This window comes from Prinia subflava, chromosome 3 (genome assembly GCF_021018805.1).
Source record: "Prinia subflava isolate CZ2003 ecotype Zambia chromosome 3, Cam_Psub_1.2, whole genome shotgun sequence".
Lineage (NCBI taxonomy): Eukaryota > Metazoa > Chordata > Aves > Passeriformes > Cisticolidae > Prinia > Prinia subflava.
In genome coordinates this window covers 21,510,473-21,534,329 of record NC_086249.1, presented here as the reverse complement: position 1 = coordinate 21,534,329, position 23,857 = coordinate 21,510,473, and the positions used below count along the sequence as shown (strand labels likewise).

At 41.9% G+C, this 23,857-nt stretch overlaps 1 protein-coding gene across 1 annotated transcript in view; it reads left to right on the top strand.

Annotated features, from left to right (window-relative positions):
* The first annotated feature begins 90 nt into the window (after positions 1 to 90).
* RSF1 (remodeling and spacing factor 1) overlaps positions 91 to 23,857 on the top strand; it is a 58,368-nt gene continuing 34,601 nt past the window's right edge. Inside the window, exons 1-2 of the mRNA XM_063394366.1 lie at positions 91 to 326; positions 23,246 to 23,337. Of these exons, the coding sequence (XP_063250436.1) occupies positions 125 to 326; positions 23,246 to 23,337 (294 nt within the window). The 5' untranslated portion in view covers positions 91 to 124. The remainder of the gene's footprint in view (positions 327 to 23,245; positions 23,338 to 23,857) is intronic.

Below are 23,857 nucleotides of genomic sequence, written 5' to 3'. Positions count from 1 at the left end.
CCGCCCCCTGCCCTCCCCTGCCTTCCTCGTGCCCCCGGTGCATTGTGGGATAGTGGCGGCCCGGCCCGGCAGCGCCCCCTCCTCCCTCCCCCTCCCCAGCTCCTTCTCCATCCCCAGGTCCAAGATGGCGGCGGCGGCGGCGGCTCCTCCGGCCCCATCCCCGCCGCCCCCTGCCCCGGCGGGCCCGCGCTGCCCGGGCTCCTGGCCCAACTTCGCCGTTGTCTGCTCCTTCCTCGAGCGCTACGGGGCCCTGCTGGACCTGCCCGAGCTGCCCTTTCCCGAGCTGGAGCGCGTACTGCAGCCGCCGCAGGAGCCCGGAGACCAGGGTGAGCGACTCCGATACCTCTCTCGCCCGCCCGCTCCGGGCGGCCGGCTGAGGGGGGCCCGGGGACGGAGGGGGGACCGGGGCTGTCCCCCCCCCGCCTCCTCCCGGCCCCGGGGGTGGAGCGCGCCGAGGGAGAGGAGGGGCCTGGGATTCCCGGGGGGAGGGGAGCCTTCTCTCCCTGCTTTTTTCGGGGGGGAGCAGCTATTTATGTGTGTATGTTGGGGGAGAGCTGCCTGCCCCCGCGGAGGGCACAGGAAGGAGGACTTCCCCCTCCCCTCCCCTCTCCTCCCTCTCAGTGCCGCCTGTGACCCCCCTCCGTCCCTCCCTCCTCCCCCCCCCACCGTATCCCTGGGTTCGTTCCCGAGCTGTGTGCGGGTGGGACTCCTTGCAGAAAACAGGGATAAGACGAAATAACTATTTTCGTTCAGCTTGGCGCTGGTAGCCAGTCTCTCTTCCACCTCCTCCCTTCCCCACGGCTTGGGGGGCGCTTCACAGCCTCTTCTCCCCCTGCCCCCCCCATATCTCTGTCTGTTTTTACCTCTCCCCCGAATCAAGAAGAGGACACACGCACACACATATCCAAACACACGGGAATGTCCCGATCCCCAGTGACCCGCCCCCCCTTCACTTCGGTGTATCTGGAATGAGGACTGGGGGTCACGGAGAAGCCCCGAGCCCCCCCATGGCTGCTGTCGTGGGCCGTCTCCTCCCCACAAACACAGACAGCCATTGTGTGCCACCTCCATCCCTCTTTTCTCCCCCTCCTCCTCCCCCATCCTCTCTCCCAGTTGCGGGGGGGACAGGCTGTGGCTGCTCGCTGCTGCTCCCCCGCCGCCACCTGAGACGTGCGAGGTGGAGGGGAAGGTTCTGCGCTCCGCTGTTTGCTGTAGAGCTGCTCTCGCTCTCCTCTCCTCCCTCCCCAGTAGCAGGTTCGGTTGCCAGACTCTAATCCCAGCTGCCCGCCATGGATGCGGGAGGGCCCGGGCCAAGAGAGCAGCCTGGGGAAGGAGAGCTGTGTGGAGGCGGCCGCAGGAATACAGAGGGGAGGGAGCTTGTTGCTCTTGATCTCTTGTCTCTGTTATTCGCATGGTTGTTGCCTCTGCACTCTTGCCACATAGGGAGCCCGTGCAGCGCACGGCGCATGCTCGGCAAGGCCCCTTGGAAACTTCCTGCTGCTGGAGAAGCCCGGCTCGGGGCTGCTCTGCTCCGGCAGCCCCCGCTTCTTCCCCAAAACGCGCTCGCTCTCGCCTCCTTCCCCACCAAGCCCACCCTGTCTGGGGCGGGGAAGGGGGCTGTGTGATTGAATCGGCGTGTAGGTGTCTCCTCATTTAAAGGAAGTTGTACTTTGCTAAGCGCAGGTGTCCTGTCTGTGAATTCACTGCTGAAACAGAATAAAACATGGTTAATGTGTTTTTTCCTCGTGTTGTCTGTCGATTTGAAAGAGACAGCTGAAATCCACAAAATTCTTAAAAAAGGGTTGGCTTTGTGGAAAACATATATTTAGATTCAATTCCCCACCACTCCTGTACCTCTTACCTAAATAAAAGACTGTCTTTGTTTTGAGAAACCATTTAGAAAAAATGTTTTGTTAAACTGTTGCAAAACTTACAAATAAAAGGCACCAACACATATAAATTTGAATTTTTAGTGAAAACAGTAATTTTAAAGTGGTGTCTGCAAAGAAAACTAATGCTCTTGTGTGTGGCATGAAGGGAGTGGATATATAAGAGCAATTTAGTTGTATGATCTGCAGAATAAATTAAACTGAAAGGGTGAGACAGTGGCCTGTGTTTTAAAAATATGCATTTTATTTACAATAACCCAAACACCATAATTTCTGATGACTTTTTATTGCATGATGGGGATTGTCAACAAGGTGGTGTTTACTGCATGACTTTTCTAAAGAGATTTCAGATGACTTGTGTTACTGGAGTTTGTTTTATGGGTTGATTTGATACTTCTCAAATTTTTAAACTTTGTATCACCCTTTCTGTTTGGCAAGGGGCAGGTTATTCTCCCTGCTTTAGAACAGCCCTCCCAAAATGGGAGCAGATGCAGCTTCTGAAAATGTAATGTCTGAAGTACTGTGGTTCTCTGCATGTTCCTGGTGTAGCTGATATAATTGGAGAGATAATTCTCATCTCTAAGAAAGTGTGGAGGTGTGAAAAACAAGCTTGGACAATTCTTGATGTTTTGTCTGGTAATTTGGATGGGTGTCTTGGATATCTTTTCCTTTGATAAAACCAACTCATTGGGCTTGGTCTGTGGTACACACTAGTGTGTTTTACATTTTTGGGAAAATGGCAGCAATAACTAGTTTTCTCTACATGATTTTTGCTTCAAGTAGCCCTCAAGGTGGTGTTTCTAAGGGTACATGTCATTTAGTTGCTAAACACTGATGGAAAACTGAAGGGGTTCTTTTATCTCGGAACATCTGTTATTTACAACTGTATGTAGTTTTCCTTGGAACGCAAAAAGATTTTGATTTCAGTTTGTAATGTACAGTTAGTTTCACTTTTGATACCAGGATTACTTGACAGTCTATTTTCAGGGACATAATAAAATATAAGGAAATAGCTACAGAACCTCAAAGTGTTGGAGGTGTTCTCCTGAAATTTTAGAAACTGCAGCAAGTTTTAAATCTCAGCTGTGACATAACACCTATTTGTAACTCCTCTTCATATTAATCAAGGAAGGGAATCAGTAGTTTGAGGGTTTCCTTAATTATCATTAAAACTGGTTTGATGCTCAGCAGTTTAAAAATGTGTGATTTTTTGTGTGTGTGATTGGTTCTTGTTTGTTTGTTTGTGGTGTGGTTTTTTTTAAAAGTATGGCCTGTATTGTCCTGTCTGAAGAGTTATTCTTGGGAGATGCCAGTAGAAATTACTTCCTTTACTCTAGGAACCCCAATTAGAACAAGGAGCTTAAGTTTGGATGTTCTTCAGTTGTTGTATAATGGTCATATTTTCTTTGTTGTTAACAATTAGAACAAAGCACGTGCTCATTATTAGGGAAGCAAGGTATAACATTTCCCTGCCCAAGGAAGGGATGCTGAGCAGGTGCTGACAGCTGGGAAGCTATCAGCTATTTCTTAGAGGGTTTTTAGATTTTTATTATCACATAGACAGCACTTGAACTTTGCTGTACTGCCTCTCCTTAACTGAGAATTTCAAGACAAATAGTAGGGACAGCAATGCTCAGGTATGAATAGTTTTCAACAGCAGTCTGACTAATAGAGATATCAAATTAACCTGTATTAGGAGCACATGAGAAGTTTTAACCAATTGTACACAGATTGTGATTTAGTGAATAATGTAAAACATACTTGATTGGGATAATAAGAATGTATGGTGTTGATTTCACCCATTGCTACTGAATAGTGGGATAAATGGATAGATCTGGAAATAGTTGGCTACTTACAAGAGCGCTATTATAAAATAGCTTAAATTTTCTGGCTCGTGGCTCATTTAAAAGTTGCAACCATTCAAGAAAAGTAATATGACCTATAGTTATCTGATGAAGATTTTATTTTATGAAGAATAATTATCTTTCCTTTATGGGTGCTTATTCTTGCTTTAAGTACAATGTTGTGACTTGGGTTGCAGTTGACAACCTTGAATATCTTAGGAAGGAGTAAAGCTGAATGTCTGTCGAGATGGCGACAGTGTTAACTCATTAAATTTGCTAGTTGATACGCCTTTGAAAGTAAATAGTTTCTTATAGGGTTTATTAAAAATCGACTGCTATGATTTAACCCCAGTTGGCGACTCAGCCCCCTGCAGCCACTCAGTTACTGTCCCCTGGTGGGATGGCAGAGAGCATCAGAAGGATAAAAGTGAGCAAACCAGTGGGCTGAGACAGGCACTTTATTAGGGAAGGCGAAACGAGGAATTTGTTCAGCACTTGTCATGGGCAGGCAGGTGTTCAGCCATCTCCAGGACAGCAGGGCTCCATCACGTGTAAGGGTGGCTTGGGAAGACAAATGCCATGGTTACCAATGTTCTAGTCTTCTTTCTTCTTGCCCCAGCTATTCATGCTGATCCTGACACCATATGGTCTGGATATCCCTTGGGTCACCTGAGGTCAGCTGTCCTGCCTGTGTCCCCTCCCAGCTCCTTGTGCACCCCCAGCCCCCTCGCTGGTGGGGCTGGTGAGGAGCAGCAAAAGCTTTGGCTCTGTGTGAGCACTGCTCAGCAGTAACAAAAGCAACGTGGTATTCACGGGCACGGGTTGCCCAGAGAAGCCGTGGCTGCTCCATTCCCTGGAAGTGTTCGAGGCCGGGTTGGATGGGGCTCTGAGCAGGCTGGTCTAGTGGGAGGTGTCCCTGCTGCTGACAGGAGGGTGAAGTTAGGTGATCCTTGAGGTGCCTTCCAACCCAAACCATTCTAGGATGATCAACACTGTCTTGAATACAAATCCAAAACAAAGCCCAATGCTACTACTATGAAGAATATTAACTCCAAGTGCACCACAGGAACCCAATGTATGATTTTGGCTGGAACTTCTGGTGGCTGAGAGCTGTTATTACTACCATATTTTGTACTTTTAGATGCAAAACTAAGGTAATGATAAAGATCATCCTGCATTATGCTGTGGTTCTGCTTCTCCTTTAACTCTGCTTGCTTCCAAAGGCAAAACTGCAAACTGAAATAAATTATCACAGGAAAGCAATACTTGTTCTTACAGACATATGCTGTAGTGGCATTTTTGTTTCCTTGGCATTTTTTTGTTTAGATGTTGGGTTTTTTTCCTTTTGGTTTGGTTTTATTTTTTTGTTTGTTTTGGGTTTTTTGAGAGAGATTTATTACTTTCAGTAGAAGAGAAGTTGCAAATTTAAATAGTAAAAAACGTGGTAGAGGGGAGCAAAACCTGTATTTGTATTTAGGGCTGTGTTTAAGGAACCATGCTATCAAGTCACTACCTCCTTTGTGTCGGTAAATAGCTTGAGAATTGGTATAAATGTTAATTAAGCACTTGGTCTCTTGTGAATGAAAATATTAGTAGAATGTTAGCTTGCACAACAGAAATCTAATTTTACACATGATTACGCAAAACACTCGCTGGTTTGCCAGGTTCCCTGGTGTGTGAATGGGAGAACCTCTCCCGGAGGTGAATGGCATCTTCCAAAGTGTGCTAGGCTGCATTAGCTCATTGATTTTTGCAGGCTTTTCTTAGCAGTGTGGCGTTTGATTTGTTGTTCATTGAAATGGTCACAAGTAGACATGCTTTGTGTGTCCTTCAGTAAAATTGCATCAAAATCTTGTTGGTGAAGATCATGCTAAAGGGGGGCTTCAAAATAGCAAGTGAATTTTGTGTGGATTTCCAATCTAAAGCACTCTTCCATACTTTCACTGCAGCTTAAACTTTTTTATCACCTTTGACTCCTGACAGTCACCCTGGCAGACTGACCTAGCCTGGAAGATTGTTGCTTAATTCCAGCATGAATGTGTTATGTTTGTTTGGAGTGTTGTAATAAAACCACTCTGCTCGTGTTGATCAGGGTTAAAATTATTTAAAGAAAGACATGCTGAGGTGCAAATGTCTGGTAGGAGGTTCATTTTTCTGGATCTTTTCTCCCCTTTTCTGTCTTTATAATGAGTGTTTAGGTTAATGGCAGGCAGCTTGTGGAAAATCTGTGCAAACCATTTGTAGAGAATACCTGTTACTACATTATAGACCTGATAAAAATGTCTTCAGGACTACCATGCTTCAAAGCAGTAAGTTACATTTTATAAAATGCTGTATTTTCCCTGAATCTTCTAGACACCTAAAACATTTTTTCAAATTAATTTGGATCTTGAAATAGTTTGTTTTCAATAGGTTATGTTTGTAGTTTTTTATTATCATTTCAATACCTCTGGAAAGCAATAAAGGAATACAGTGTTAAGCTCAAGGGTTCTCATTCTCTGAAGTTAACAATTAAGGTTGACTTAAACTGCTGTTGAATATATATATGGGAAAAAGATTTGTATATATGGGAGAAACTTTGTAGCTGTTTAATATGACAGGCAAAGTCAACTCTATCTAATGACAAGGAGCTTGACAGACTTTCAAGCTGTGTTCCCAATGAAAAGGGTAGTGAAATGGTGTTCTGTTAATGTGATTGATTTTTCTTGTATTTGATGTTTGAAGTCAAGCATGTTTGTGTACTGTTGATCAGAAGTTACAGGGTTTGATGTGACTCTTAGGTGAAGTTGTGATATGTTGCAGTAACTCGTAAAATCCACAGTAGATTGGTTTGTACTAAAAGTAGGTGATAAATGTGATATGGAAGTACTATCAAACATTGCTTCACTTCAAATTTAATAATTGATATTGTACATAAGACTTATTACCTGATTTCAATGAAGAGGGATTAATTCATGTGGTGTCCTTTTACATAAATGGCTGCGTTCTGACTTACAATGTTGGTAGTGTCTGTAATGCTGGGTGGGTGGGGTTTATTCTCACGTTACATATTGCTACACCTTCTTCATTAACATATTAAGTTTGTGGCTGTATCAATATTAGAAGCTTTCTTCTGCTTAAAGCTGTATCAGGAGGTAATGCTTTTCATCTGCTCTGCAGGCCTGATTGTTCATGTCTTTTTGCACCCTTTCCTTTGTGAATCAGAATTTTTAACTGCTGTTCTGAATCAGTCAAGTAGTTATCACCTCAGTGCAGGCTGACCTGACTGTATCTGTGGAATGTAAGTATGTAATAGTGGCTGGTGTGAGATGGTGTTCAGTGAAAGAAGCTCCATGGCAGTGCTTTACTGTGGTACATTTGTATTGGAGAACTTTATAAACACCAAAGTGAGGTGCGTGTGACCCCATTATCACATGTAAGGTGGAAGTTGTGTTTTATCCAGCAATCCATCAGTAATTGCCTTGGCCAACTTCAGAGGTCTGCAGAAGCTCTAAGAGTTTCTCAGAATAGTCTCCCTGCACCCATCTTTGTAGTTCAGGGTCTTCCTGAGTTTTCAGCACTAATCATGAACTCCTTTTCTCTTGTTTGGGATTGGTTCAACCTGTATTATCTAGTGTAAGAACAATTAGCTGATAGACATGTACAATTATCAGTGCCCACTGCTTGGTACATATACTTCTGAGCTCATCCCAAAGCTGCCATTTAGATTATAGATTCACAGAACAGGTCAGGTTGGAAGGGAAGACAGTGGGTCACCTGGTCCAATTTCTTTGCTCAATCAGGGTCATCCTACAGCACACTGAAGAGGATTCATCCAGACACTTCTTGAATATCTCTAGTGGGAGACTCCACAACCTCTCTGGGCAGCCTGTTCTGGTGCATGGTCATCCATACAGTCAAGAAGTTCTTTCTCATAATCAAGTGGAACTTCTGTGCATGAGTTTCTGCCACTTGCCTTGTGTCCTAGTGCTTGGCACCACCGAGGAGAACCTGGATTCACCTTCTTGGTACCCTCCCTTTAGGTACTTACATACATGCATTAGATCCCCTCTCAGCCCTCCCTTCTCGAGGCTGAACAGGCCTCAGCCTTTCCTCCTAAGAGAGATGCTCTGGTCCCTTAATAACTTTCATGGCCCTCTGCTGGAGCTGCTCCAGGAGCTCCATGTCTCTCTTGTGCTGAGGAGCCCAGAACTGCAGACACCACTCCAGGTGTGGCCTTGCCAGGGCTGAGCGGAGGGACAGGATCAGCTCCCTCAACCTGCTGGCAATGCTTTCCTAAGGCATCCCAGCATACCATTGGCCTTTTTAGCAGCAGGGGCACTGCTGGCTCATGGCCAGCTTGTTGTCACCAGGGTCCCTGGGTTCTTCTCTGGAAGGAGCAGAGCTGCTTTCCAGCAGATCAGCCCCCAGCCTGTGCTACTCTCTGAGTTTATCCTTTCCCAGGTGCAGTACCCTGGATTTGCCCTTGTTGAATTTCAGAAGTTCCTCTCTGCCCACCTCTCCAACGTGCCAAGGCCTTTCTGAGGGGCTGCACAGCACTCTGGGGTGCTGGCCACTCCTCCAAGCTTTGTGTCACCAATGAACTTGCTGCAGAGGCATCTGCCCCTTCATCCAAATAACTGGTGGATAAGTTATACAATACTGGGCTCAGTATAGAACCTTGGGGGACACCACTAGTGACAGGCCTCCAACTAGACCCTGTGCTGCTGGTTATGGCCCTTTGGGATCTGTTGCTCCACCTCGCTGTCTGCTCATCCAGTCCACACTCCTGAGTTTGTCTATGAGAACATTGTGAGAGACAATGTCAAAAGATGAGAGATGTCAAAAATCCTTGCTAAAGGATTCACAGTATCCACTGCTCTCCCTTCATCATCCAGGTAGTTGTTTCATTGTAGAAGCCAATTGAGTTGGTCAAGCATGGTTTAATGAATCTATGCTGACTACTCCTGATCACAATGACAGAAAGAATTCCTTTGTTTGGGGTGAAGCAGAGGACAGGAGCTACTGAACTGTCAAGAAGGGGAAGATGATGGGAAGATGATAAATAGATAACCTGATGAAGAATGCCGTGGCTATATGGTCACCACTGCCTCAAAGCCTTGCAGTAAGAGCGCAGTGTTCCAGTTGTGGAATAGCAAGGTCTGTGGCTGTTCATAACACTAAGCTTATCTTTCCACCCTGTTTCAATACTCTTTCTCCTCTTCCATTTTTTCTCCAAATCAATGAACTTTGCTTCAACTCATCTGTAAAACTCAACGAACATTTTAGCATTAACAGGTATTAGTAGCCTCTAGCATTTGTCAGTCTCTCATGTATTCCCCAAGAGCGAAACAAATCTCTTAAAGCTCAAGCAGCAAAGAATTTCTCAGAACTACTGTAGAAATTCTGACCATGTTCCTGTCTAGTGATCTGGAGAAAACAACTTCTTTAAGTGAGAGAAGGCCTATTTTTCAAGGTTCCTGTCTTTCAGCAGCTCTGTTTTAGTATTCAGTTTCTTTCCATTATGGTCATTTAGGTCTTTTAGTACTTGGGAGAAAAATGCTGCTTATACCCTTGAACTCACAGGCTTAGTTGATATTTGAAGAATGGGTAGGAAGCAAATTGTACCTTACCTAACCTAATCTTGAAAATCCTCTTTTCCAGGAAAATGGTGCTTATCAGCATGAAACTCTGCCTGGTTTTTTTTTTTTTGGTTGTCTAGTGCTATACCATTTTTCTATCCTAGCAGTTGCCCTGAACCAGTATTATGGTGATTAAAGCTGGTTGTTTAGGTTTGTGTGTAAGTAAACACTTTATTTCCTGCTCTTCTCAGTGTCCTTCTGGTACTGCCCTGGCTATTTTCCAACTCATCTACAGCTATCTAGGAGCACCAGTGCCAGGCACATTTATTGCCTTTTAGTATTAATGACTACCAGGATTATAAAGGTTTCCTCCTGAGAACAAACTGCAATGGTTCACAAAAGCTGTATTAATTAGTGAATGATAGTGTGGAAATTTTAGTTTGATCCCAGAGCCTAAAGTGTGGTGTTCTTGTACTTACCAACAGTATATTGCAATAAAACATCCAAGGTGGAAAGGTGTATGGTGGGGTACAACAACAACAAAAAGGAACACTTAACCTCCTCTCCCAGTATTGCCTGGCGGTGGTAGTTGGGAGGGAACCAGTTTAAGCTGGCATGAAGTGGCTGTGTGAATGCCCTGCTTTGCAAAAGACACTTCCATTAAGTGGAAAAATTATCCCTTGTAATGTTTATTTAAGCTTAGACAAAATCTGTAGCAGACAGCATTAGCTGACCTCCTAAGTAAGATGTTAGCACTGTGTGTGAAGGTTAAGAAAGTTTAGCATCAGGTAGAGAAAAACTGATGCGGCAACAGGGGAGCTTTTGGAAGACCTGAGCGTAATAAAGGGAGACCAGAAGGAGTAGTCATAAGTCAAGGAATAAAAGCACGATGTCCTCGATCATGGAGCGTGTTCACAGAGCTGGTAGATGTCCCTGAGTGCCGATTGAACAAATGAGAGTAGGATGGTGAGGATAAGCCGAAGGGCTAAGGGTCGGTTTGTATGCTGAGTAGAAATTGTTTGAGAGGTGGAAATCTAACCCTGCTGAGGTCCAGGAGGAGAATGTATTCATAGCTAGCAGTAGAAGAAAGGAAGCTAAAAAGTCCAAGGGGAATTTGCAGAAATGCAGACACAAAAGTGTCTTATGTAAAAAGAAGAAAAATCTAGGAGACATGGATGGCTAAAATCATCAGCCACAATGCAAGGATTAAAATAAGTATGTTACTGAGAACTTAGATAACCTCTTTGCATAAGGTGTCATTATTAGGCTAATTTGTGATATCTTAATTCCATTGCCTTTCTGGCAATAATGATGAAATATGGGAAAAATGACATATTAGGAAATGATGATAACATGGTTAATAATGTGAAAGCATACTGAGTTGTCTAGATTAGGTATTAGCTTGACTTTCTGAAAAAGTTTATAAGTACAGCTGGTAAAAAAGTACAAGTGTGTATTTGAGTAAAGAAATAGAAACCAGAGTGGCTAGCCTGTTTTAAACACTTCAACAAAGATTTAGGAAATCAAAAGCAAGGGGCTTTTACATCTAGTTTTGATAAACCTTATGAAATTGTAATTTCGTAATTCTAGTAGTTAGTTACCAGACAGAAACATTCTGCTGTTTTCTTTTGAAAGCATGGCTAGTTCTTCTGAAGCAAAGATAGATAGGTCATGTTTGACATCTGCTTACAATACATACAGATGCAGTCTTTTTAAGGAGGTCACTGATTAAGGTAGTTGTCTTGGTGTTCCAGAGCAACCTTATGTGGCACGACCCAGATAGTAACTCTCATGCCCAGCCCTTTCTTTGACATTATTCGTTGTGGCAGGAGGAATCAGGTGAGGCATGGGGAATTTTTTAGCCTTTGCGGTCTACAGCCCAACATGTTAATGCAAACTGATGTTACCAGTGGTCCGTGTTCTTGCTGTTGATTTTAAGTTAAGACTTGTTGAGGAGGGGCTTTGCTTTCTGTCCAGCCCTGACAGCCCTACCTGGCAGAAGGCTGGCAGAACATGAGGGGGTGCATCACTCAAGGTGAGTAAACCACTGGACCAGAGTGGTCATCAGTTCAGGGTGAAAGCACCATCATAAACCTTAACATTAATAAATAACAGGAAGTTGGTTAGAAAAATAGATTATTTTTTATTGGTCACTGTAGTATAAATAAAATTCCTAATTTCTTTATTTTTTTTTAATAGCATGGGCAATTAATCTCATTTGCTTAGAAACCAGAAGGACAGGAGTTGTTTTTAAAAAGATCAAGGTTTAAGATTACTAATTCAGCCTAAGGGGAAATACTGCTGTCTATAAAATATTGTCAATGGGCAACAAAACTGCAAATGAAGGAGAGTTGTAAGTATGCCTTATAAAGGAAAATGTTTATAACAAATACATCCCAGAATATTTTAAATTAACTGTTACTCAACAAAATACTCCAGGTAGTATTGTGATAAGTCAGGAAAGCATGCCTATAAACACAGATACAGAGTTCTAAAATTAACAAAATAACAGCATGAGGAGTGGGCTGAGAATCATACTGAAACTTGGGGGGATATATAATTTTGAGTATGTATATCTACCTCTTGCTTTGTTGTTTGCTTGTTTGCCTCTGTTTTGATTTTAGTGCTCAGCAGAGGCAGCTCCACCTTGAAAGATAATGCAGAATGTAGAGGAAGGAGATCTGTGTGACAGCTTATACTGTTGACTTCAGAGGACATTTTAAAAATTTTTCAAAGCAAGGCTCTTAGAGTTTTGCATTCCTTTTATATTGTAAAACCAGAAAAATGGTGCATTGAATGAAACTCAAAAGTAATTGAGGTATAGATGCCTTTCACATAGTCTGTAATTGCAGCTGATTGCTGCAAATTATTATTGAGGCCAGAGCCCAAAAATATTTAGAAACTGATGAACATTGAGTTGTAGTGAAAATATTTTAAAATAAAACTAAAAACACCAAGTTTCTTGCTTTTATGTTAAGCCAGGCTCTATGAAAAGGTGATTTAAAGCTAACCTCGGGGCAGGTCATTTTGTTACACGTGCTGTGGGTTTTATTCACGCACATTCTGAAACAGCACCTGGTGGTCACTGTCACATCAAGTGATCTCTACCATGGCTCATCGTTTTCAGAGTGCCATGTACTCTCAGCCCTTTCTACTGCTTAGTGTGTTCACCCTCCTTTCTGTCTGTTTTGTCTTGTATGGAAAAGGAAGGATTTGATGGCAGAAGTTTTTTCTCTCAGATACTGTTGTGTGTTTGCGTTATTTTGTGGCACTTTCCACGTGTCTGCGGCCCAGGCCACCAGGTTCTTTCCAGATCCTGACAGCGTCTGCCTGTGGCTGTGTAGGTTGGAGGATTTGTATCTCAGACATGAGGACTGAGTGATGGCAGGCATTATGGAAATGGTAGCTACAAATTCAGTGTCCCTTCAGGCTGTTACCCTTGTCTTACTTTCTAGCTCAGATTAAAAGTTGTGTAAGAGGTGGCTGACAGCAGCTGAGCCTGAGTTACGGAGAGGCAACAGGAGGAGCAACAGTGCTGCCAGTCTGGCAAAGGGGTCTGAGGCTTTGAGGCTGCCTGGACAGACAGGAGATGATGTTGACCCCAAAGGTAACAGTCTTGGCTCCCCTGGGAAGCTGCAACAGCCCCACAGTTACAACTGATTCTTGCAATTAAAAGAATTATGTTAACGGGGGTAGATATTTTCATAGTGTTGACAGGTCAAAACATGAGTTTGCTCATAGTAATTCATACCTAAGAGCTGGGTGTTTCAAGGAGTGAAACTTCTGTGAATCTTCACTTTGTGCATGATTCAGTTACCGGCTCTCAAGAGGACATAAGTGGTTTGCATTAAGTCTAAAGCAGTCTTCATTTTAGATCTAGACTTAACGAAGTTGGTGAAAAACCACACTGTTTTTATGTACTACTAGCACTTTGTCAGACAGCTGTCTTGGACAATTCTGCTTATTAAATTTCTATTCTCACATGCTTCCTGGGTTACTTCAGGACATAATGGACAAAAAGTTGCTACTAGATCTGAATCAATTTAGAAGAACCCTCAAATTCTGTGCCAGTTGGGTTAAAGTTGTAGAATTCTTTGTCTGGGATCACAAATTCATCTGTAGAATGACTTTCATCTAGCCGTGTGACTGCTATCTTTCACGGAAATATTTGTCAGCTGCTGGAAAAGTTGCTCTGTTATGATTGTTTTGCCCAAGTCTCTGAGATATGATGCATCTCATTGTGGATATCTGATATTTTTATAAACTATTGTACAATTTCACTTGCACTGCTGATAGATTAATGAACCGATACTACCTTAGAGCAGAGCAAGCATGCAGTTACTTATTTCCAGCTGACACGGAAGCGTGTTCTGCATTGCAGAATGACTTGCGTTGGCTTCACCTTCAAAGTTTGCGTATCCTGATTCTTAAAAAAACCTCATGCTCACATAATGCTGCTGCTTGTCAAATACCAAATGCTTGCTGAGTAGTACTCAAATGTTTCTGCACCGGTTCATCACTGCCGGATATTTTGAAATGCATAAAATGTGTGTCTTTGCACTGTAGTTTTATACTTGTACTTCTTTAGGATCCAGTAAATAAAAAATCCTGTGAAAAAGGTTATGGTTCGCAGGACTAGGTTTTCAAAAAAACTGTGTCTGCAATATTTGACAGCTACAGAGAAACTACAAACAAATATTTACCTGTTGCAATGGTTCAGTGAAATTGTTAGTAAATGAAAGATAGAATGGTAAATACTGGAGTGTGAGTTTTATTTGAAATGCAAGTTGGATCACCAGTGACTAGAGAAAAAAATCACTGTTTTTAAAATTAAATCTGAAAATGGACAGAAATATCTTTGTAATACATCTCATGAAAAGTGGCTTTATTCAACCTGAGTTTTTAAATATTGCCTTTTTACTCAAGTGAGAGATGTGAGAGAAAGTGATTTGGTACTTTAATCAACATCCTCCGTCTGTTAATGCTGTTAATATTCACCCTTGGACAGTACCTGAGAAATGTGGCAAAACTGACGCCGGGAGATGTTTCTAGTAACAAAACAAAGTAAGGGATTAAAATGCATTTTCTTCTTTTCATATAATGGAGTGAAAAAGGACTTCCATTCACCTTACCCTCTGACAGAAAGTGTTAAAAACAGCTTGTTATGTTCATTAAGTGAATAAAGCTTAAATAAAGCTGCCAGCTTCGTAACTACTGATGTATACAACCCTATGCTTGTGTACTAAACACTTATTTCACTGAGGATGCTTTAGTTTAGTGTAGCAGGATGTAAGCTTTCATCTGAAATTAAATGCTGGCATGCTTAGACATTTGATTTTTGTCTTCTGCAAGTGTTTGTGCATAGGTAAGTTGTAGGAGCTGAAGTTAGATCTGCAATGGTAATTCTGTGTCTAATGGGTAGTGTAAGAGCTCAGGGAAGGGTTTAAGAATGAGATGTACCCACCAGCAGTAACTAATAACACTCCTGTATATTTAAGACTTTCCTCAACTGAAAGAGGTGGTTTGGTGGCTTTCACTGAAAAAAGTTGCCAGACACTCTATAACAGAATTAATCTCTCCAAATGTATTTAGCAGAGCTCAGATGTTTTTCTCTAGGATGAGCTGACTCTTTCTGAAAGTGTTTCTCCATGTGGGTTGTAAATGGATTATATGGAATTAGCTCAGGTGTCAATATCTACATTTGCTTAGATGAATCCTACTGCTATGCTGCTGCCTTTTCCTATTTTTTAATGGAATTAAAAAATAGGAAAACTCTAAAAAATTCCAGGAGTTTGGTGTAGGAATGAAAGCTCAGGCTCCTTGTCAAGGAATTATACTTTCTTTTTTTCTTTCTTTGGTCCCTTGAATTTTGTATTTCTTTTCTAATTGCTTGTCTTCTGTCTGGGCCACCCTCTTAGGAGAAGGAGCTGTAATTTTGATCCGAGAGTGAACAAAGACACTGAATTAAATTTTCCCACTTGAATGGCTGTGCAGCTTGTTAGTGTTAGATCAAAAGGTGAGCATGGTGAACATTGCCATCTCAACCTTTTTGCTTACATCCTTTCTGCAAGTGTGAACCTCCATGATTGTAGTGGCCAGCAAGTGCCTCAGTCCAGACTGACATGTGGATGGTAAATCCTCCTTTTGCTACCAGCATTTCTGGAGAGGGCTTACGCTTCTGAATATGTGCCTTGTTAGCATTTCTTACTGCAGAGTTGGGTCAGCCCTCTGATCAACCTACTTTTTCTTTTTGTTATAGCTCTGAACTCTATTTGTGTTTTCTGTAGGACACCTTTGTGCCTAGCACAAGCAGAATAGGCAAGGGCATTCTGCAACGTGTTCCTAAGGCTGGCTCCCAGTGCCTGAACCGGGCATGTTGATGCCACCCACTGCAGCTCATCTCTGCCTGCTTCTTCCAGTGGGAAAAATCTAACTACTGAAGTTTCTCTGAAGTGAACTTACCCCAGTGTATCCAGGAGCCATGGAGTTGCATACTTGCACTGAGGAGCTGTGAAGCACTCCAGAATCCACTCCTAAAGTGTAATCTTTACAATTACTTTTCACCTTTGTCATACCTACACTTTATTTGAGAACTGTAATTACATAGTTCAGGGCAAAGGAAAGAAATGAGGAGGATTTTCTGTTCATGGTTTAAAAATCTTGGTTGTATTGGAGACTGAGATGCAGCAGCAAGCAGAAGGATCCTGGGAGTAATTTGTGTCCAGTTTCTGCCAGCTAGAATGAAAGATACCTGTGCTGCTGTGTCTCTGCTTTCATGGGGTGTGCTCCCAGTACTTTCAGTCAGGGTTTGCAGATGCCCAAATGAACGATCAGCAAGTCAAGTGCACTTGATTTTAGACAGTAGAAATGTATGGTGTTGTCACTGCACGTGAGTTAACTGCCAGTAATGGCAATCAGTGACAATTTCAAATGTTTTCAGTACCTGTTTCTAAGGGCAACCTGCTTGTTTGCGTATTGCTGCCACAGCTTGATTTGTCTTACTTGCTCTTCGCATGGCCTAAGTTTGTGGACTGGAGCCCATTTTTTGTTCAATACATTTTTTGAGTCAGTAAACTAGGATTTCATTTACTGTCTTGCCTGGACTATTTCCAGTTTCTAAAATAGATTCTGTGCTATTTTTTCCTGTATTATTTTCAAAGTAATTTTCTTTTTTTCTTCTATCTTGTATTCTTTTTCATTGCAGAGGACAGCAAGCTTTTCTTGCTAAATTTTATGCTTTATTCTAACATCAGTGCTGCTTTTGTTAGCCTTTTTGCTGTTCCTTATAATATATTGGCTTTAAAAAGTCCCCGACATTCCTAGGCACTTAATAGCCAGAGAATGAAATGAGGGGATTGTGAAAGATTAAGCCATCTTCTATCTGCTAAAGGGCTGCTGAAGAACAGCTCTCCAGGGATTTTGTTTACTTTGTATGGCCTTTAATTCCAGCTTCAAGAATTATGCCGATGACAATGAAAGTGATTTTTTTCATCTCAGTTTCATGTACAGTGAGAAGGTGACTGATGGTGGTGTGAGCATTTGAAAGCACAGCATAAACACACTGAACTCTAGACAAGGGAAGATTGTAGAATAAAAGATATGGGAGGAAAGGATGCTTAAGATGGTTCTGTGGGTTTGGGAATCTACTTTTCAGGAAAGGACCTGGGGGTGTTGGTTGACAGGCAGCATGAGCCAGCTGTGTGCCCAGGAAGGCCAGTGGCATCCTGGCCTGTATTAGCAGTACTGTGGCCAGTGGCACCTGGGGAATGACTGTCCTCCTGTACTGGGCACTGATGAAGCCATACCTTGAATCTGTGTTCAGTTTTGGGCCCCTTAGTACAAAAAAAAAATTGAGGAGTGTGTCCAGAGAAGGGCTCTGAAGGGTCTGGAGCACAAGTCTGGTGAGGAGCGGCTGAGGGAACTGGGATTTTTTTCTTCTGGAGAAAAAGAGGCTTGAGGGACCTTATCACTCTACAACCACCTGAAAGGAGGTGGTAGCCTGGTGGAGGTTGGTCTCTTCTCCCAAGTAACAAACAATAGGGCAAGAATAAATGACCTCAAGTTGTGCTGAGGGGGTTTAGTTTGGATATTACAAAAATTTCATCATGGGAAGGGTTGTCAAGTACTGGAACAGGCTGCCCTGGGAAGTGGTGGAGTCACCATTTATGGATGTATTTAAAAGACGTGTGGATGCAGCACTTGGGGATGTGGTTTACTGCTGGGACTTGGCAGTGCTGGGTTGGGCTGATGCAGTGAGGTCAGGATGCAACTCTGTGAGCAAGGTCTGTTATGCTGGTGACACAACTTACTAAAAGAATTGGGGGTAGAAGAGGCATTTTGGTCCAGAATGTTCAAAACACTTTCCATGTTTGTCACAATTAATTTGCAAGCAGCAGTGAAAGAGGTGGTGTGGTGGGCTCCTCACATGGGAATGTGTAGGAGGGGGTTTACCAGCAGGATAAAAATCTTACCTTTCCTGGCGAATGTTAGAGTGACCCGTGCTCAAAATAGTCCAGGTAACAGGAGAGTCTTCTAATACGTATTTGTACAGATCAGAGAGATAAATGTGCTTGGATATTTGTGTGAAAATGATCTAGCTGGTGAGCATCCAGATTTCCAAGTGCTTTCCTAGGATAACAATGTCATTTAAATGTGAGCGTGGTTTGTTTGTTTGTAATGCCTGCCAACAGTCTTTCTAGGAACAGGATATAAAACAGCTACTTGGTGACTTGTTCGTTCTGTTTTGATCTGTGGTTTAATTACAGCATGTTTAATTGCTCTTTTCATTCACTCAGGAGGCAGAGCACTTTCATTTTTTGGTAGGATAACTCATCAGGTGACTCAGAAAATAAGATATTTAGATTGTCCTTTCAAACAGGAACAACTGCTCTTTTTCTCATGAGGTCACATGATTCCAATTCATTATTTTTATGCCAAGCTTGCTGTGTGAAGATGGGGCTCCTTTTGCCACAATTTTTTATCAGAGGTTTACTGAAATTTCTTGTCTGGTCTCAAACTAGGGGTTTTTGTCTTTTCATTTATTTATCATGCCAAGTTCATACCAAGGCTGCCATTTTTCTCTGTGTTTTATAAACTTGTGTGAATAACTAACAGGATCTCACATTTTCCTTATACTGACTTGAGATGAGATAGTTCTTCAAGAAGATTATTTTTTACCATAAACCATTGCTGGTGGCAAAGGGGAGATACTATTCCCTTTCTTTTACTCAGTGTTTGCTGGTTGTTTAATGGAACAGATGAGGGACTTCTCTTTGGTTGAAACTAACGTAGAAGGCATCTGCTGCCTCAGACTGTTAGTGGGATTTCAGACTTCACACAGAAATAAAAGGAGAATATTAAAGATTCTGGAAATGTGGTCACATGTCTGTTGGGGACTCTTGTACCTTTCATAAGGGATGCAGCTGACTGGTTTTAAGCAAATTTATGCTTAAGGACCTGTCTGTAAAGGAAATTAACTCCACAGTTAGTGTGTGATGAGTGGTAAATTATCATAGAATGGTTTGGTTTGGAAGGGACTCTAAAGATCATTCCAACCACCCTGCTGTGAGCTGCAACACCTTCCAGTAGACCACACTCCTCCAAGCCCCATCCAGCCTGGCCTGGAACACTTGCAGAGGTGTGGCACCCACAGCTTCTCTGTGCAGCCTGTTCCACAGTTTCCATGTACTGAGTCTTTACTGATGTCTCAGGAGATGCTCTTACCTCTGCCGGTGCCTCCAGGACAGGTCCCTCCGGCACTCAGGGCAGAGTGATCTGAACAGAGTGGAAATTGTCTCCTGTTTGCCATTCAACCCCGTGCGGGTGCCTGTAGCTGATCCCCATCAGCTCTGTGCAGGTTGCTGAGAGCCACCTTCCCCTAGGTGAAAGGAGGTGGGAGATCATTAATGATCTCATCAATCTCTGCTGTCCTCTTGCTCAGTGTGCTGTTATTTGACAGCACAGTCATAGTGTGCAGAGGTAATTTTGGTCAAAGCAGAAGGATGAAAAAGAACATATGGTTAATGGAAATATTTGCCATGTATGTCTTATGAGTCATTTTACTTCCTCCACTTGCCAAAACAAGTTTGCATGGAAAATGGTTTAGCAGTGTAACTGGGAAGACCTGTTTGTGTTCCTGAAGCATGAAAACTGCCAGCAGCCACTGCATCCCAGGGTTTTATTTTTTGTTTATTATTTCCCTTAATTTTTTTTCCCTTCACCCCAGGTCCTCCTGGCACTAAGAGTTCGGGGCCCCTGAAGGAGGACAGTAGGCATAGGCTTTGCAATCCACATCAGTACCAGGTGCTCTGTGTACATCATGGTTCCGATCCTTCTCTCTGTGTCCAGCACTCCAGATCTGCTCTGATATCAAAGTGTTTTTGTTTATAATAATTTTCAAAATAACAGATTCCCCCACACTCCCTCTGGACTCAGGACTTTGTCATGTTTTCTGTTTTCATCCACTGTTTCAGGTTTTTTAGGTGAGTTGTAAGCCTTTTCATTTTGGTAGGGAAAATAAATTGCGATGAAATGGGGTTATGGTTGCATGAGGAGTTGTCTTTAATCTGTGGTTGTGTAGGTGTTTGAAAGTTACAGCTTTTCTAGCCAAATGATGGGCTTTTCACATGTTTGTATGTTTTCTCTTCCATTTCAATTATTCTGATGTTCCCGAATTTATTAGACATGTGACTGATGTATAGGATGCTCCCTGAAATGCTGGAGTAGACAGAGTAATGTTCAAAGGATTCTGTATGAGGCCCAGGTGACAGCCTGCCCTCCAGGGAAGTGTAGGGCTTAACAAATGGGCTGAACTCCACCAGAGTTACGCCTTATAATTGTATATACACCTTATAATTGTATATAGTGACTCAGTCTTCCTCTTCCTATGAAAAGCATGTATTTTTGAATATCTAGCAGAATACACCATGGTTTAATTATAGCCGATTCTTTGAAACAGCACAAAAGTGCTGTACAAATGCTATTGGTCTTGTGCATAGTTTAAGCATATTCTGAGAAGGTTTTAGAGAATACTAAATAATACTCGTGTATTACTTTCCAGAGAGATCAAAGTTTCCTAAAAGTTTGAGAATATAATTCAGATTTAGAGAGGTTTTTTTTAATATGTTCCATCACACTTTTTTGACCAGAACCTCACACTATGGCAGTTATACAAGAGTGATGCTGTGTATTGTTCCTTCCCTTATGTGAAATTTTTACAAATGCAGAACATTCTTATACAAGTTCCTGAAATGAGCAATGCAGGTCCCACATGAATGGAGGTGAAATTTTGCAAAGGAGGGTATAGTCTACTGGTATTATTTGCTGAAACCAGCCAGCAACACAACCCAAAATAATTATTATGTTCATTCTCTTTGGTGTTATGTTCTTTCTCTTACATGTAAGATAGAAAAGTTGTAAAAATGATCCTTATTGATGAACTTTTGTCAGGAATTCTCTCTGTAGTCTGAATAAAATAAATTAATTTATAGTTATGCAAGTTCAATGAATTTCTGGGGGGATTGAAGCAGTAGTTGTGTTTACTAGCGTAGTTTTGCTCCCTGCCAGCTAAGTGTTCTGGGGGAGATTTACCACTGCTCTTCAGCCTTCCTGGGCCATCTCCCTTAGCTGGTGTTTTTGGACAAGTCAGATGTGCATACTGTACTGTTTACAGTTACTTTGGATTTAATACAGATTTGTTTCTCAGTCCAGTGGCTTCTGCTCCTGTGGTTGTTGGGGCATGTGGCTGGTTGGGCTGCATTTCACACACTCCCTAGAGAGCAAACTAGACATCAGTTTTCTTCTCCAAACCTCCTGCCTCCTTCATTACTGTGGGATTCCTCTCAGGAAGGGAAGAAGTGAAAAGCCAGCCTGGAAATCCAATGATTAATATTGCATACTACATGGAAAGCATCTTGAAAGGGTAGTAAACAGAAAATGGATGTGAAGTGTTTTGTGAAGTTTGTAGAAGTAATCACATCAATACATCATGAAGATCCTAGAAATACAAGAGCTGAAATGCTGAAACTGAGAAAAGTGAGGTTTCTGGAGGTACTACAGAACTCACAGGAAGTGCTGACCCAAGAATGTGCACATTACTCCAATTTTTAAAATTTTTCATGTTCTCCATTTTTTCTAACATTAAAGCTCTAGCAGAGATTTTTGTGGTGACTGGGAATTTGATTATTTGAAACAAATCTCCTGTGCTTCCTTAAACTAGGATTCTTATCAGTATGTACACATAAAAAGAGGTCTGATTAAAAGCAAACAAAAAAGGATGCTGAACAAAAGCTTTGATTCAGCAAGATTTTGAATACCCTGGCTCAGTTCTATGTCACACAAACACAAGCAGAGGTTTAATTGTATGACTTAAAGTAGATAGAATTCCTCATGTGTGTAAAGTGCTTTGCTCTTAATTTTGTTAGTGCCAACTGCTTGGCACTTCCGGGGGTTAAGATCTTTGATCTTGTTCCTTTTAAAATCAGTGTTAGTTCAAAATCATGAAAAGCATCAGTTTTCAGGAAAAGCAAGGAGAGGTACTAGGTGTCTTCAATATGTGATGGAAATATTATATGCAAATGGAGTGAAAGAGAGCAAGTCAGGACTTGTTGCTTATCAATTATTTACACTGAAAAGAGGTCTCTTTGAGGGTACCAGGCTGGGACTTTTTATATTTATTTATTGAAGGAGTTTGTATATGAAATATTGTTATTTCTGAAACAACACAAGCATTTTCATCAAACTGATTTTTTAGCAACTCAGTAGTTCACCTGAAATCGAGACATTTGATTGAAAGACAAAGGTTGGGTGAAGTCAAGTTAGGTATTGAAGAGATTCACACTGATAATGTACAAATAAGTAAAATAATGAACATCTCAGTGGTACCTAGTTTAGAACAAACACATTTGATGTCCCAGCTGCTTATCCTGTGTCAAGTAATGCTATGGACCAGCAAAAAAATCATAATCATAAATTATGAGAATAAAAATTCTTGAGTTTAAAGCTTTCAATGTGTGTCTTTCATCATGGAGTGCTGAAAATGCTTTTAGAACATAAAATTGTGTGCAAAGAGTAGAGAAATAAAAATACTTGAAAACTTAATTTTTGAGGTTTTTCTCAAAAATTAAGAAAGCTGATGCCACTGGACATGTAGAATTACATTAATAATGGTCAATTATGTATTTTTTGCAAGCTATGCTACTCATTAACTTCTAAAATCAATGTTCTGCAAATTTGCCACTTGGTGGTGCCAAATTGATTTATAAGTCACAGATGTGAGCTGAAGCAAGCTGTTGAAGTTGTTTCTGAGGAGTGTACACTAAAAAAGGCATAAAATTGGTTGAAAAATTTTGATTTTGTGACAGCATTCGTGCACCTGTACTCTGCTGCACTTCTGGCAACTGTTCCTCAAGCCCCATATCTTGAGTACCTCTCTGTCCCTCCAGTACAAGAGAGAGTAAGTGTATAGCAAAGCTCCATCTATGAGAACAGAGTTTAAGGAACATTTCTTCCATACCATGCACCTGGCGAAAAATAGTTTGGATCCAGTGGTATTCCAGGCATGGGGCAGAATATGGCATTGGGGTTTCTGGAGGCAGCTGCAGGTGTGCTGCTTGCAGTGTTACTTTTGTAGGTGTTTGACTGGAGTGATTCTGGTCCAGTTGTGCTTTTAACACTGCCAGAATTTCCACAGGTCTATCACTGAGCTCTGTATCCTTGAATTGAAGGGTGATGATTTTATCCTGAATATAAACCTAAACAAAAAGACTCATGATTAAATTAACTTTACTCAATCTCTCAGTTGCAGGGTGGCTCTTCAGCAAGCTTAAAGTTTCTGTTTTATTAAAATGTCCTGATTTGTCACAGTGTTTCAGTGTTTAGCACTGAAGAATATTTGCACCAGACTTAACTATTTCTTTTTGTATTTTTCTTTTTCTCTCTCTCAATACTACAGTGCCAAAAGAATTGGTGGAGCTTCACTTGAAACTGATGAGAAAGATTGGGAAGTCTGTCACAGCAGACAGATGGGAAAAATACTTGATCAAGGTACAATGTGCATGTTGTATTATTCTGCAGTGCTGGAATATGGTTGTGATGAGCAGGTGTGAGCAAGCCCTAGTATGAGCTCCAGGAGCCTTGGGCTGTGCCGGCATCGACACACGTCCGTCACATCCCAGCTTAACTTGCAGTCTGCCTAGGCTTGTGGAAAGAAAGTCTCTGAAAGCAGGCACCATCTTCTGCATGTGGAAAGAGTGTCCACCCTCATAATTGGCTGGAAAATACTTTCTTGAGTATGAAGACCCTAAATAAAGAAGATCTACTAACCTGCAAATGAATTAAACTGAGCAGAGATCTATACAGTAGCAGTTAATTTGTCTATCACTTGTCTGAATATGATTTAATTACTGTGATATGGCTGATTTATACAGGAACCATATAGAGGTCTTGTAGCATGTGTTAATAATAAAAGTATTGCAGTGATTTATATCTATATGCTCAGAATGGCACAGCTAAGATAAAAATGTAATTATGCATCAGTAAAAATAGAGCATCCCATTGTTTTACA